The sequence below is a fragment of the Toxotes jaculatrix genome, chromosome 4 (genome assembly GCF_017976425.1).
Source record: "Toxotes jaculatrix isolate fToxJac2 chromosome 4, fToxJac2.pri, whole genome shotgun sequence".
Taxonomy (NCBI): Eukaryota; Metazoa; Chordata; class Actinopteri; family Toxotidae; genus Toxotes; species Toxotes jaculatrix.
In genome coordinates, this window is record NC_054397.1 from 10,472,479 (window position 1) to 10,489,360 (window position 16,882).

At 40.5% G+C, this 16,882-nt stretch overlaps 1 protein-coding gene across 2 annotated transcripts; it reads right to left on the bottom strand.

Annotated features, from left to right (window-relative positions):
- Positions 1-2,818: 2,818 nt before the first annotated feature.
- Positions 2,819-16,586, bottom strand: smox (spermine oxidase). 2 transcript variants are annotated; one of them, XM_041036705.1, is made up of 7 exons: positions 16,476-16,586; positions 10,033-10,267; positions 8,352-8,578; positions 6,783-6,956; positions 5,507-6,251; positions 4,107-4,267; positions 2,819-3,065 (listed from the first exon to the last, which is right to left on the bottom strand). In XM_041036705.1, the coding sequence occupies exons 2-7, from the start codon at positions 10,238-10,240 to the stop codon at positions 2,913-2,915; spliced, it is 1,668 nt and encodes a 555-aa protein (XP_040892639.1). In that variant the 5' UTR covers positions 10,241-10,267; positions 16,476-16,586; the 3' UTR covers positions 2,819-2,912. The 2 variants fall into 2 exon arrangements, with proteins under 2 accessions (XP_040892639.1, XP_040892638.1); XM_041036704.1 differs by lacking the exon at positions 16,476-16,586 and adding an exon at positions 16,196-16,385.
- Between the last annotated feature and the right edge of the window lie 296 nt (positions 16,587-16,882).

Sequence of the window (16,882 nt, forward strand, 5' to 3'; positions counted from 1 at the left end):
GGTTACTAAAGTTTTGCTACAACAAGGCTCTGGAGAGCGACAGAATCACATTCGGTTATTTAAAAAATTATTAAAGAGGAAGGCTTTAATAATTTTTTTTCAATAACTTTAGTGAAACATGTATTTTTAGTATCATCTGTTTCTTTTAATAAAGTTTGCCTATGAAGATCCTCAGTCAACAAGGTCATATGTACAGTGCAAATATATTTTAGTATAAATAATCTTTTGAAGTAAGATATTGAAGTAAAATCCTTGCTTTATATGATCTATTCAGTCAACCCTGTTCAGGATGCATATTATTTGGTTTAAGTGGACTTTATTTAGTCACTTCTCTCCTTTTGAACTTAAAACCTGCTTGGAAATCAGTGTGTAGAACAGATTTTGGGCACAACAGCTGATATTTTCCCCGTCCTGGATGCAGGACTCGCTTTGTTTAACTGATGGCTAATGTGACCATACCTTCACAGGTGCAACTTAACCAACAGGAGAAAGACAGATTTCAGCCATAGTCTGCTCAGGCCCACTCAATCCTGAGTGGAAATTTAATCAGGCAAAAAGTGAAATCACCTGTGAGTGTGTGTGCTTGTATTTCCTGGTGGGGACTTAAACCTGACTGCACAGTTACCCATGGGGACTTGTGTCACTGTGGGGACAAAGATAGAGGTCCCCTCAGGTTAAGTCTTGGTTTTAGGGTTTAGGTTAGAATTGGGTTTTGGTTAGGGTTCGGGTAAGGGGTTAAGGTTAGGCATTAGTGTGTGTGTGTGTGTTTGTGTGGACTATGAGTGTGCAGGGCTTTTATTTTCCGTACGTTTTGATTTAACACAAAATGACACCAGTTGTTTTTATGGCCAGGTTTTCTATTTATCTGAAGATTTTTTTTGAGTAAGATGAGAAAAATAAACTTTGTTGGCATGATCTCTAACTATTGGCATGTTAAATTTTTGGATGCATGTCTCCCTCACATTCAAACTTTGGTCTTTCTGTTCCTTCTCATCCACCAAGTTACCATCTGATGCTCCTTGATCTCTATATCTGGCAACAAGTTGACATCTAGAAGACGTATCAGTTCTGTGTCCTTGGCACTAGTTTGGCTTGGAATCGTTTGGTCATTAGACTGCACTTCAGCTGTTTCCCATAAGTGCACATAATGTGCAAATTCTTAATTCTCAGATTAATGCTTCTTTTAATGACAAGTAAGTGACATTAAACATGTCAGCAAAGGACTAAAAATAAGTGGGAATGATCACTCTGTGACTGTGGTCAAAAAAAAAAAATACAACAAAGGTTTTTGGGATATTTTTTGACCAAGTAAGGGTCCACAGTGGTGATAAGTAAGTTAAGTACATTTACTTTTACTTTTCTTCAGCTTTTCAATTTTATGCTAAGTTCTACTTTTGTTCAACTACGTTTTTTATTTAAAATTTTGATCTCCATTAGCTCCCAGTAAGCAGTTGTTAGTCTCCCTGGAAGTCACACAAAAAAAGGATGATCCAGAGGGAATATATTGAGAAGTATTATTATTATTATTATCATTATTGATTAATTTTGTGCTCACACGAAAGTTTTTTTTGTTTTTTGTTTTTTTTTTCCAATTCTATCCCGGTTACCTTAAGACCCCTCAGCCAGTGAAAAACACAAAAGAGCTGCACTGCAGATAAGTGGTACTGTCTGCTGTGGGAGAGGAGAGTTTTGGACATGTGTCAGATAATCTCAAATTAAATGTAGATACCAATGAGATTGTTGCTGTCAGTGCCTTGCATATGTAGAAAGAGTTCAGTGTCGGAAGCCAGGATTCAGGAAGGATATGGGCCACTTTACAGTGCTTCATACACTCCATCAACATTTGGCACAACATTAGGCTGAGTTTTCTAAAATGCATTCAAAAATGCTGCCAGAATCCACATTATCCGCACTCACCTCAGCCCCAGGTGAAGAAATAAATGGAATCAGGGATATTCCTTTGTCTGGATTAGTCTTAATCCAGATCCTTATCTCGGCTTGGAAACTACAAAAGAAACCAGAGTTCTTGATTTCCTCTTCATCCCACCTAACATGAGGAAACTATTGCGAAAATATCAAAAACATGTTGTATGTAGTAGGGAGGAAGTGCAGCATTTTGCACCGACTTCCCTGTTTTTCTGTTGCTAATTAAAACTTTCCCAGTTCTTCTCATCATCTGATTGTGTTTGTCACTGATGAAGAGGATTAACACTGTTGTCCAACAGAAGTGAGGACTGGGTTGAGGTCTGTTCTAACACCATCTGTCACTTTGGCAGGGCATTGCAGCTTTGGAGCCTTTTCTTTCCATGTGCACTCACTTTCTGTCTTTCTCTCACAGATTTAAAAGGATACCAAAATGGTGATAGTATGGAAACAGCTCTCATCTGTGGTTGTGCTTCCTTCTTTCCTGGAAAATATTCACGTGGACAGAATTGGATGAGGAGGAGATATCTAGTGACTGTGTTTAATAATTCACAGAATTAACAACACTGAGCCGCGCTTGTCTGATGATGATAGAGCTTTTATTTTGTTAAAACCTTCTCAATTTTTATTTAGTATTTCCATTATTTTTAAAATAACATAACGTTACGTACAGAAGGCACTTACAAAAACAAGTTAAATTACAGATGCTGTTATTATAAACATTAAATTACTGATTTAAAAAACAAAATAATGACAGAATGATAAAGACAAGAAATGACAGCACCATTGGCAACTTTTGAACAGTACATCTCAAATAAAACTTACATGATTTGAATCTACAGTACAATAGAAACAATATTCATTTGTTATCAATGTAATAATGCCCACGCTATGCTTTAAAGTATAACTTAATCATCAAGATAAAAAGATTAAAACTCAACAGTTTTATATTGTTTTTTTTTTTTTTCACTAGTCAGAGGTGGTTTATTTTACATATTAGGCTTTGTGGTTTTAGCTCTGTGCAAGTCCTGGTACATCTCTATCAGGCGAGTGGCTTCTCTCTGTCCTGACAGCAAAGCACCATGGGTAGTGGAATAGTATTTTCTGTGGGTGGCCTCTCCAGCGAACAGGACCTGCAGAGGCTGAGGATGGAGGAGGGGAAGAAAAGAGAAATGAGCAGAGGGAAAAGGAGAAAAGCTTTTAGAGAAGAAAATCTGATTCAAAGCAAGATCCATCAATGTCAGCTTGACATATTTTTGGCCTCTTGTGCGGCATTATTTTCTATTTCCATCACTGATTCCCTTGTTAGCGCTCTACATGTAGGAGGCTACAGTAACTTTCCTGAGGGCTTAAGATTTCAGTTTGACAGGGTTGAAGGACGTCAGCGGAGGGGTCATGCTGTTCCTTCAGCAGTGTCAAGTGAACAAACAGACCCTCCACCCACAACCCCCCAACCCCTTCACCCAGAACGCATCGGATTTCATGGTCTAGACTGCTAGCCAGGAGTCAGCATTCATAACCCCCCTGACACCAGCTGTATTTGCTCTGCATGTGCTGGGATATGACATGGTAGTGATGACACCACCGCGTTGGCCAGATGCTCTCAGAGCGTGTGCAGGGATTGTAAACAACCAAATGTACAGTCAGTGAAAATACTATTGCAGACGTAGTATCATCCAAAATATAATTATTTCAAAATATAATTATTATATTAGAATTTTTGTAAAATACATACAATATTTATATGTCATTTGATAGTAATTGTAGGAAAAATGGAAATTTAAAAAATTTTTAAAAATTGCATAGTTCTTTCCAGAAATATTAGTAAATTAGAGACTGGTAAAATATAGCGTTACACAATATTTTTGGCAACTGATTTCAGTTTTAATAATAATTTGTATTTGACCAGAACAGGCTCCAGATACCCCAAAAGAAGAGAAAATCTTTTCATCTTAATTTGAAATATTACATGAAGTGCATTGTACTAAGGAATATGAAAGAAAATAATGCCATACAAAAGAACAGCACTACTCACTTTAGCAAGAATTACTATGAAGGTGATTCAGGCACCTTTCTGACACAGTCTAACATTATAAACCTCACAAGTTTAGTTTTTTCAGGGCTACTGAACTGTATTTTTTATTGTTATGTCCACCCCATGTGCTGTGGAGTGGTTGTCTCACCGGAGCCTTGGTGCTGTTGGCGTAAGGCAGTGGCATGGCCAGCCTCTCGCAGTCCCCACCACTAGAGCCCACCCTGGTGAAGGAGTAGGAGCCTCGGATGTAAGGGTTACTGCCCCACGAGGAGCGCAGGACACGCCGGGGCTTTGGAATGTCAGGGTTCCCTGTGGATGGGCAAGCAGAGGACAGAGAGAGAGAGGGAGTCGGTACAGATAGCAGAGGGAAAAGCTTAAAGACAATCAAGGACAGTCTGGTGTCTAAAGAATCCAGTACGTAATATAAAATCAGACCAGTTCAAATTAAGAATGTGGCGGCTATGAGTTGAGGTCTTTAACTGGGACTTCCCATCTGCCAGCACTAATCAGCTTGTGACCTTCTATGAGCAGAGAGGCACCAGTGAGTCTATATGTAATTAAGCAACAGCTGAGGGGATTAAACCCCATTGACCTAAATGAGAAATGTGTGTGTGTGTGTGTGTGTGTGTGTGTGTCTGTGTGTGTGGTCTCTCTGTGTAATTTACAGTCTACATCTATAGGAAGTCCACTGACCTCATCAGTGACAGTCACTGTTTCTGTACTTGCACTGTGACCTATTTCTGAGGCAATCACTTTACCAAGTATAAATCTCAGGCTTTCCTCACTGCACATTCCTAATCTACTGCCAAATGAAACCCATGAGTCAGCCTATAGCCATGTGATATGAACTTGTACATTTTATGTTGCAATCACCTTGAAACAGCTACAGTTTACAAAGGAAATGTGATCAAATGTCCGTTAAAGAAAACATCCCCTTCACCTTATCTAACGCATGATCACTCCTTTCGCTCAATGTTGCTATTGTGTTGGTGACACCAGAACAGTTAGCTGCTGCACACTGAACACATAAACAGACACCTGAGTCATTCTGCTGTATTATCTGTCAACCTTCTTTCATGAAAAAAAAACCCCCACTTACGTCACAGCTGAAGCTTACGCCATTTCCTTTATATGAAACACAATGACCCAACCCGATTCATAGTTCGTATGAGTCACTGAGCTGACAGGCTCAGTCTCAGAGTCTACTAAGGCTGTTGTGTTAGCCTCAGATTATTGATTCTTACTGAAAGCTTTACTAGAATTGAGTTGGAAGATCGAAGTTGATCTTGTCTGTTTTCTGTCTACATAATGTAATTCAGGATTACAAAGAATGTAATCTTTTTTGTTAAGAATATTTTGTCCTTTAGAGAGCTTCTTTGGATAGATAATGATAAAATAAAACAGAGAGATAAAGTATCTAGAATAAATTAAATCTTGTGTATATATCAACCTAGAAAACAAAAAAAGCTCTTATGGTGTAGACAGGACATATGATGGCGAAACACAATATACAGTACAGATCTGTTTTCTGTGTGTGCGTGTCCTAACCCGTAAAGCGCCTCAGCAGCTCAGTGCAGGTCTCAGCCACTGTTTCGTCATCACAGCGCTCCATGTACAGTGCCTCCTGCCCACAGATCCAGCCGCTCAGCATGTAGCCGTAGCGCTCGGGTGGGTAGAGGACGTCAAAGCTGCAGATCTTCTTGTACCACAGCTCCTCGGGGTAGACCAGCTGTTCGAGCTGAGCCTCATCCTCCCACACAAACTGGATGCTGTTGCACTCGGGGCTCCAGAAGGGCTCTTCAAACTCTAAGAATATCTTATCGGTGGTGCTGATGCCCAGCTTCTCGATGGCGAGCACCTTATCCTCAGGCAGAGAGGGGGAGAACATGGCTTCATGGTTCTGCTTAAGCACGCCGAGAGAAGCTGTCACGATCACGTGGTCAGCCGTGATCCACTCCTCATCTTCGCACTCCACGTAAATGGGGTGACCCAGGATAAGAGGGTCCTGGTCAGGCTGGCAGCTGTGGTTGTTTTCATTGTGGTTGTTGTCCCGGTTGGTGTCATTGCTCTTGGCGATCACCTCCTGATGCTGGGCGGAGTAGTTCCAGTGGATGCAGCGGACCGGTTTGCTAAGGCAGATGGTGCGGGAGGGGATGTCCTGGGCCAGGAGCTCAATGATCTTCATGAAACCCTCAGGAATGACATAATGTGCACCAGGGATCTCTGTCCACTCACCAAACTCACTCAGAGACACCTCATCCATACTGGGAGAGCTGCTTTCGCAACTCTCCACCTGAAACAAGAGAACAGAACAACAGAGATTCTGATCAGCTACATTTCTTCTTAGTACTTCTAGCCAAATTACCTGCTGGGACACAAGTCATATCTTTGCTGTTGCACTCAAAGGCAACATTCTGCAGACACACCCAGTGTATTTTAAATCACCTCTCTACACCCATTAAATCCATGCTTTGGTGTAGGTACTGAACTGTATCAACAGCTCATCTCTACAGCCACAGGTCTGAACAAACCAGCATGATTAAACAGGTTTAAACATGTTGGAAACCCATATGTTTTATTTAGAGGACATATACAGGTGGTGTGCTATTAAATAGCAAAATTATGCTACTGCTTCAGTCTCATTACCTGAGCTACTGTCTCCTCTCTGCTGCATTTAAAATCGCACTGTGTCCTGTGCATTTCTGTGTGTGTGGGTGGGAGTGTATGGAGCAGGACGCAGATAACATGAATATATTTAACAGCTATTGGTACAAAATTCCAGTGAGACAAAGTCTGGATCAAAAACACACACACACACACACACCTTGAGGTATTGTTGAAGCATGGACAGTTTGAGCTTCTTGGTGCTCTCAGAATCATCAGGATCCAACATGATCCTCTTGCGCACCACGTCTCGCGTAAAGACGCCAACGCTGTTCTGGCTCTCAGCGCAAACTGGCTTCCCATTCTGGAAGAACTCCTGAGTCAGCTCGTACACCTAAAGCAGGGTGAGAGTTGAGAGATAGAGGTTAATTGGGAGGAAGAGGATTGAGGAAGGAAGAAAGAAACCAGTTCAGTTCAGTTCGGAGCAGATCGGGCCAGCTCTTGATTGCGACAAATGGTAAACTCTCCTTTTAGCATGATGGAGAAACACCTCGGGAGGCACAGCACATTAAAAATAAAAGCTACCTGCCACAACAGGAGCAGCACCTTGCAATAAAGAAGAACATAGGAAGAGACAGAGACAAGATGCTGCCACACTGCCAAGAGGCAAAATGAATACTGAGTACTGTTTACATAAACTTGTCATCAGAGGCGATAAAACACTGTTTCCTAGAAACTACCAGGTCAAGAAAAACACCAGTGATGTATCAAGTCAAAACATTAACGGTAGAATTCCAGACTGTGTTTACTTTAAGTTAATAAAGTTGGGCTTCAACTCGATAAACTATCCTTGACTTGTGCTGCACAATTAAGACTACAATAAATCACAAATTTGATTAATATGCCTGATATACTGAGGCTAACACTGAAGTGGGGAGAAAGTATAGGAAAGCATTTATGGTCAGGTTATAGAAAATTCTGAGTACAGCCCTGAGCAGGATGAGTCATCTTCATACGATGCCGACCATGAAGATCATCAAGGTGAAAGGGAAATGAGAGAGTAGCATGTTTCTCATCACTCTACAGTTTGTCTGTCAGGGCTGGATGACATCCTGGAATTGGCAACTTGGACTTCATCCAAGTCAAGTCAACTTTATTTCTATAACCCCAAGTAGCAAACTGAAAAGAAAAAAAGCATGAAGAGAACCGGAATGGCTGCTCACGGCAACTACATGCAACAGAGGCATGAATACCTCCAGTCTTTAGGATGCTGAAACTGCCACTATGCCTCTGAAGGTGCCAAGATTTTGGGTGTGAAATACCATTAAGACGATTTATCACAAGGACACAGTGAAGGTGGGTTGGTTTGGACCTGGAAGTCACAAGGTACACACAGAAAACACACAGTGGTTTGGCAAAAACAAAATGCTTCCTGTGTGTTCTATACCGTCCTTCTATAATTGCTTTTCCAGATGTGACCCACTTAAACGATAACAGTGGCTGCTACAGAGCAGAGAGCGGAGAACAAGGCTAACAAAAATAGCCATTCCTTGGTAAAATCAGCACGCTTTGGTGGTCTTTTCACTGGACCACTTCAAGGTTGAAGGTACGTTTAATAGCCCTCTCACAAATATAAACAGAGGTTTGGTGGAGAAACTGGCTTTATATAATGTGGTTACAGTATGTGACATAATTTCCAGTACATATGTTACGCAGGCTGAACATTGGGTATCTTGTGTGAATTCATGTGTGTACCTATGCATGTCTGTGTGCTTATGTGTCCCCTCACCTCATTGTACAGGTCACTGAACTCCTCCACCAGGTCCTTGGGGATCCTCTTCCCTGCGTTGGTCTGGTAGTGAGCCACACCATTCTTGGTGTACAGGCTGATGCGTCCCACGCTCCTCTCCCCATCTGTGGTGTGCTCCAGCAGCCCGTTGTCCTCTGCCAGGTGGTACACTGGGTTCCCGTTGGCACCATGGATCCAGGTGGCTCCAAGCTCCAAAGTTGCTTTTCCTGCAAAAAAAAAAAGAAATAGAGATCAGACAGAGTTTGAGACAAAAATGGATTGCTTTGAACTCATCTATGTGGATAAAGGATTGGCTTTACTAAGGTGCAAAGACAAGAGAAAGGTGATTTTTAGATAATTAGGCAGCTCCAGAAGAAGGTCAACTCAATTAACATGCTGTAGTCACTTAAGCCCACTGGAATACCATTCATTATATAATTTTCACGAGGATGATGGCAAAACACAATGTATTTTTTTCTTTACACTCACTTATATAATAAAAATGGGCCAATGACAGAAATGGTTAAATGCTTCTTTGATTACAAAACATCTAAGCACATAAACAAGCAATTACATAACAGACGCATTATCCATGTGCTTGACACACAGGTTTACATTTAACAGTACTGCTTGAGTGTGCTTATACATGACCTCTTTTACATGCCTACAGTATCAGAGCAGCTGATGCTGTTTCCTACTTGTTTGTCATTATGGACATCTAAGGCGAGACACATATCTCTGGTGCAACACTTGCACTTCAGTTGACTTTCTTGTCAAAATGTACTAGCATCACTCGAGCAGATCAAGTAAAAAGCACTGTAATTTCTCTTGGAACTGGATGTACATCTGATAAGTGTAGTAATTTAGGTTATTTAGGGAAACAAAGCTGATTGTGTGAATGAATGGGTGCCTGATTGAGCAGTTTTCCAAGTAAATACAAAGTGCTTACCAATCAAAGTTAATGTCACATCAGGGAAAAAAGCAGACATACAGTACTTAGTGATATGAAAGAAGCTGACTACATATTAGATAATACTATTTCTGTAACACGGCTCTTAAATTTGTAACTCCAGTTTTTATCAGAAGACTCTTTGTTCATGCCTCAGCAGTGAAATAGTGCTTTGTATGGATTTAGCTGAACAAAAAATATTGAAAAATGTATCTTTCTGCCAGCAAAACACAAAAGCAGTCAGTTATTCTGTGAGTGAAACAGCTATTGAACAGTGTGCTTGTTGGCTTCAGAAGGATAAATAAGAACCCTTGAGCAATAGTTAAATTTAGAAAAGTTCATGTCAAGAGTCAGATGAGAAGATCAAAGCCACTCTCATACCTGTCCATAAAAAAAAAACAGGCTACAGACAGCTGATGGTTAGCTAAATTTTGCATAAAGGTTGCAAATAGGGGAAACCCGTGAAATTACTGTATGTTTATAAAGATAAAAATGCAAAAGAAAGAGAAATTTCAGTACACTAGGTCCATTGGGAATGTAGTATAGCACAATATGATTTAGCTTGAATACCTGTAAGTTCTGCAAAATGTGAAACTGCAACTGACACAGTTAGTGTGTGATTATGTTGTACTTTTAGTCATTGTGTTAGACACACAGTTAACACAGTTAAAGCAGATAATTTGAACTCAAAGTTTAAGGTAGCATCAGCTAAACAGGGCCATTTCCTCTCACCGTCCTGAACACTGTGAACTCGCCCGCCGATGTGGTCTGATGCCTCTAGAACAGTGACATCCGTGAAGCCGTTTTTCAGTAGGACCTTAGTTGCAGCAAGGCCGGCCAAGCCAGCGCCAATCACTACTATTCGAGGCTGCCGATGAGTACGTAGGCCGCTACTAAGAGGATCATCAGTGCTATCTGACGAAATTTCACAACTTTGCATGCCGTCCAAGCTCCTCTTCAATGGCGTCTGCGAACAAATTAAAGACAAAGACCAAATTTAAAAATGGCACATTCAAATCATATCGCAGAAGATAATCCTGAATGAAACAAAGATAAATTATTTTAGTTTATATGTCCTAGAAACATACCTTTAAAAACAATATACCTTAGAAATAGTAACTGTACAAATCACTTGAGTACATATCATTAAAAAACAGTGTCCCTGTCACTCTAGATAATTCATAAAACATGCCGTAAACATGCTTTGTTGATAAAAAAAATAATTCTTACGAAAACTGCTGTGGCAATGTCTGTGGATTTGTCACAGTTCTTACACGCATTCATGTATTCTCTGCCTGTTCTTGCAATGTTACTAACTCTCTTGTCATTTCAGACTCTGCCACTCCCTCCTGCCCTGCAGTAACCCCAGCCCTTCCTGACTTTCAGCCACTTGACTCTTTCCCGCCCACCCACTCACCTGTTCCTAATTCCCTAATCAGCTCTTAATATATATACCTTCCCATTTTCACCCATTTCTCTGCTAGACTGTCCGTTGTGATTTCTAGGCTGTAGTTTTCCAGTGTTGCTGATTTTGTTTCACCTGTCTGTTTTTGGATTTTGCCTTTTGCCTGTTCCTTTTGCCTGTAGCTGACCCCCATCCAGCTCTCTGACTTCACCTATTGCTTGTCCCTGCCTGCTTTTATGTGCTGATAAATAAACGGGGGCAATATATTACCAGGAAATTGGGGTGCCCGCCCCTATTAGAGGACACAAGGAAAATCCCTGAGCCGTGACAGGATTATCCAGAGAAATGGGGACACCATTTTGGAAAAGAGGTTTTCCTGTTGACCTTTTACAGGTAAATAATTTTTCAATATTGTGTGCACCACAAATGAAATTCCACTCAACTCATTGTATCGGGAGCAGATGGGGATCAAAACTGTTGTTATGGCTAGATACCGTTAGATGAAACTGAGGTAAAATTTGGGTGAACTGACCATTCAAAACTAATCAGCTGCAGATTGGTGACACACATACTTTGGCCTATTTGGAGCTTGGTTGCCTCATATTGTTTATTACGTACTGACTGTACTTAGACCTCTTTTATAGCTGATAATGCTGCTTATTGGTATTCCTTCTAATACGACCCATATTGACAGACGCGTTTATTGCTGTTATTAATTTAATTTTTCCCAGACACGTTTACATTGTTCCATCTACCAACAGCGTATCCTGTTGTACGACACTGTCTATTGAGCATGAGGCCAAATTAGAAGTTCTAACACAACCCTGTTATTTCTGTCAGCAAACAGACTATACACACACACACACACACACACACACACAAAGATTTCTTGCAGTCCCTCTAATTATACTGAAATTGCTCAGGGACAGAAACATTAAGAGTGAGGAATACACAGGCGACCTTGTTACTCTAGTACACAAGGCCTCTTGGTCTAAATGTATGGACAGCTGTGTGTAAGAATAACACAGTGGGAGTCTACTCAGAAGACGTTCCTGTTAACCCAAGAGAGAAATGTACAAAGAAGCAACATTGTGTTTTCAAATTTCCACGGAAGACGCATACTGTTAGAACTGTGAACTGGTGGCTTTGAATGTGAGATGAATCTGTTTCCCTGTCTTGACATGCACAAACAAAAATCAACTCTTTTGAGGTCAGAGCGATATCCTGCTGTTACACGCATATGCACAAATACATAAATATACATACTCCCCGCTTTGTTGCCACAGCAACGCTAGACACAGAGCAGTACATATGGTACAGTGTAGAAAATACACACTGGGTTTCCTTCAAGTTGAGATCACACAGCAGAAAGAATTCAGTGCACCTAAATATCAAACTAAATATATATGTGAGCCACCCAAGTACACCCAGTGAAAGTAGGGATTACTGTGATTCAGAATAGTGGTCATATTCACTTGTTTTTAACCTTGAACTTCAACTTTGACATCTGAAAAACTGTGTTGCAAGCAAATGACAACCATGACAACCCAGTCAAATAAGTCACCTGATTAACAAGAGCTGACTAAGACAGCCAGAAAGGGAACCACAGGCCAGCGCTGCAAGAAAAGATACGTGTGGGTAACATAAGGTGAAGCCAGAGTGAAGATTGATGTCAAAAATATAAAGAGGACATAGTGCACAGGCTTTTCTGTAAATCTCTGTAACTTCTTCTTTCAAATTCTACCAGAGTCGCCGCTGACCTCCGATGTGGGTTAAAGCTGCTGATCTGGACCAGTCAACATGTGATCATCCATAAATCTGACCTGATGTCATGACCCTTGTCCTGAATGTGGGTAAGACCCTGTATGTATTTACAGAAAAGATGTTTTTTATTTGAAGTGGCAATATGAAAATATATAACAGGAAACAACCTAAATCTGTTGTCTGAGATTTTACCATACAGTTTGAATTGTATTTTTACCGTTATTTCATTTCACTTTACTCAACTCAACTAAATAACACTTAATTACCTATGTGCTTGAACTTGTATTTTATATGATCCTTGCGTCAATATGAGGCAGTTTCTTGGTTTCAAGTATCCAAATCAGTGAATCTGACTAAAACAGACATTCCTGTCTGGTTATTTTCCATCTGATCGTTCTAAGGATAAACAGCTTATTAGTAGATTTAAAAAAAATATATAAAGCCTACATATCACTGTGGTAAAAAAATTATATGTAACAATAGAGTAATCTACGAATACTCCACAATCCCAGGAGACATGTGTTTGACTCACTCTAATCAGACTCCAGTCTGCAGTTGTACTTCCCACACACTGCTGCTTAGGCCACAGATTTACACTGAATTACGTTTTTGTATGTACCAGAAAAAGCCAACTTTCACTTCAAGTTCTGCTTTTTGTCACTGTGAAACAACTACTTTGCATTAAATCACCGCTGCACAAACAAAACACACTTTTAACGACTCATCAGCTGGATTCCCAGAATCTGAGGGTGAAATACTGATGCAGCAACATCACCCTGAATAGATTCATTATTGGGTTTCAAAGAAAAGTAAAGGGTGATGTTGGGTGAAGCTGGTCCAATGTATTTATTTTTGGAATGATAAAACATTAATAGCAGAATCACCTAAAGTGATTATTGAAAATTTGTTAAAAAAAAAAAAAATTAGGACCGTTTATAATGTCATACAAACAAACCTCAGATAAAAAGGCCATTCTGTGATTGCTGTGTCCTTTGCTTATTGAGTCGGTCCTCTTGAATTGAGGCTAACATGTTTGTGTCCTGTACAGTTGTTTGAAGAATAGATGGCAGATGAGTGTTTTCAGAATTTTCAGTACTATGACTGCTGCTCTTTTCTATTCTGCAGCTGTTAGAGATGAGGGTCACAGGAGGACACTGCTTTGTGGCAAACTGATGACCTGTACTGTGAGCACACAATTTGAGGTACCTAGTGTATATCTGTTTGTTTGTGTGCATGTATGTGCATTTATTCTAATATTAATGTTTGTACTGGCAGCAGGTTGTACATCTATTAGTAACAGATAATCAGTGGCACATAAATGTCCTGGACAATAAAAGGCCGGCATCCTGCACGTCCAAAAATCTGTATCTGTTTTGTATATCTAACATCTGTAAGCTTGAGATTCTTGCTCATAATTTGACTCCTTTCATTCAGTCCCATCTCTGCGATGTGGCGCTTGTATTTTGGGAACATAACTGGATAAATGCCTCATATTGATAATGTGATGATATTTTGGTGTTGTCAGAAGCGATTTACCCAACCAAAACAGGTCAAAACTCCAGCAACACGTGTAGAGAGAACCACTTTATGAGACCAGTGCATCTCAGCTTGTGGCCTTTGTCAGGCTCATCATAAAACACACTGTAATGTGTTTGTAACATGGTCTTTGTACTGCAAGTGCTGTTGGAGTTTTGACCTCCTCCTATTTCCCCTCTATGTGCACCTTCTAAGTTCTGCCACAAATTCCTACTCAGCTTCCTGCAACAGGATGATGAAGCAGGTTCACGCACTCTCTGTTCGTTAGCAAAGTCTAATGTGGTCAGAGGATTATGCCACTTTACTGTAATGCAGGAAACAGGACATCTGGAGCATCTTTTCATCCCCTTTTGGGGGAAACTCCACATCATAGCTGTAAAGATTCAGTGTTCACTAAGAGCGCCTGGTGATAGTTAATCTGATAAGCAAAATTGATTTTAAATGAATGGCAGATCTAATTCATAGACAGTGTTTGATCACTTCACACACTAGCCTCTCTGACAGATTGCGCCTCCCTCCCTGGTTGTTTGTAATTCCGCAGCTGGTTAATACACTCACCACATGCCACCACTCCACGTTCTACAGCACCACCGCAGATTAATGTGTGGGCTGGGCTTGGGTAGATAGTCAGCTCAGGGTGGGGTGGAGTGAGGAGGAGGCAGTAGGGGGGGGCTACCACTGACCTAGAAATGGCAATCTACACTACAGTGTGTCTGCCGGTGGCCTTTTCAAGAGCAGGGGAATATCTTTAATGACTGTGTGTCTCTCTCTCTCAGCTTTACTGCTTTGCTCTCTCCTTCTCTCCTGCAATTGTGGACACAGCTCTTTCCAGCTGTGTCCATACACACATCTGCATTTACATTATCAGGACCTTGTAAGTATTTACATGATGACAAACATTTCTACATTTCTATATTTAAAGAAAAATGGAGTGTAGGCTGGGGATTTTCTCTCCAAGCTCTGATTTTTCCCAAGCTGGGATGATGGAGTGGAGGCAATACACACACAAACACACACGCCACCACTGTGCTACCGTGCACCACACGGGATGCTCCCCTGATACATATAAAGAGGAGAGCAGTGTCCTGAGAGACTATTGTAGTATTGCCAAATATACACACAAGTTACAGAAGCGCAGAATCAGAGATGAGGCTCAATATGATACAACCAGATGTACAGAACGATGACAAACACCAATAAAAAAAAATCATATACAAAATAAACAAAGAAATTAATAATTAAAATAGAAGAAATTAAAATACAATGTTAAATTTTCAGTATTTTTCTCTAATAAAGAAAGATCTAGCCTGCGAGGGCGAATCACACTGAGGGATAAGCCCTGAAATATAAAAATCTTATACATCACCATCTATTAAGGGGTTAGAAGTTGAAAGTAATGGCTTTATTCAAAGTATTTGGGCTTTTCAGCTGCCAGAGTGCGGAGGAATATCTTTGGCTGGTTGGACAGTTCGACCACTTACTCGAACCAAAATCCATTTATTAACAGTTTGTTAACATTTATACCTGCAGATCTGATGGATTAAAAACCTTTTGTTAATGGCCTCATTAAAACCTATAAATGCGGACTATATGGCAGTGAAATAAAATGGCTGAATGCCAGCTGAAGGATATTTTTTTCTTGACCTAACCTGACCTTTCTTAAGCTTTTATTATGTTAATTTATCTATAAGCATTAGTAGATGATTATATTTGCTACTAATTAAGCCCTTAGTAAAGGCTGGCTTAAAAAGTGGTACCAAAATATCAATAATGTAATGCGGATTAAAAACTGTTTTGTTTTAATAGATCGGAAAAAATCAGACTGAAGACAGTAGATAAAAAAAAAAGTAAGACAATGAGAATCAAACCGTTTGATCTACTCCATGTCAGCCTATATGCTGGAAAACTCAGCTGTACAGTAAGAGCCTTTACTGCCACGTATAAGCTGCGATGCCAAAGCGGCAGCAGTTGGAAACAAAGCAAACTTCACTGAGTTACTCTGACTAATTGTCTGTCAAAGACAAAACGAGGTCAGAATACAGCAAACCCTAAACACATTGTAAAGCTGACAAATAAAGCGAATAGTTATAGTAGTAATGATAATAAATAAATCCACCTTGTTCCAGGCAGAGCAGTCGGTCCCGTTAAACACACACACACAGAGACCTACAGCACATCAGTGTAACTCACATTTCACAGATCGGCTCTGCCGGCGGTTTGGTTACACAGGTTGTTTTTGTGCAGCGTTTTCCTGTCTCTATCAACACAAACAACTGGGTGACATTCAGCGCAACGTGTGTACGGCCGCTGACAACTACAGTAAATAAACTGCTCTCACTGTATTTTCAGCGACATCCTGATAGAGCCCGTTCTTTTGGTAAACATTTAAATCTCTGCGCCCGCCAGCCCCGTCCCGCTGTTCTAAATAATGAGTCCGTTAGCTGTGCTCTCAGCAGAGCAGCTGGTTTACCTGACTCTTGGTCTTCAGCTTTAAAACCTCAGAGTGCCCCGCTTTCCTTTGTGCCGTTTTTCCCCTCAGACCGGCTCCGCTTTGTATTTATGCCTGGAAACCAGAAGCAGCCAGTTTTTCCGTGGCCGCCGCCTCCTCATTAATTATATATGAGCGGCGGTGACGACAAAGACCAGCCCTCCGCTGAGTAAGTGAGTAAGACTGCTGCTGCGAAACACACACACACACACACACACACACACACACACACACACACACACACACACACACACACACACACACACTGTGCGTACATTAAAGAAAAAACATTTTAATATATCAACGACAACAATAATACTAACAATGATAATACTAATACTAATATATCTATTGACATGTTTAGTTAGATAAACAATTGAATTGTTTAA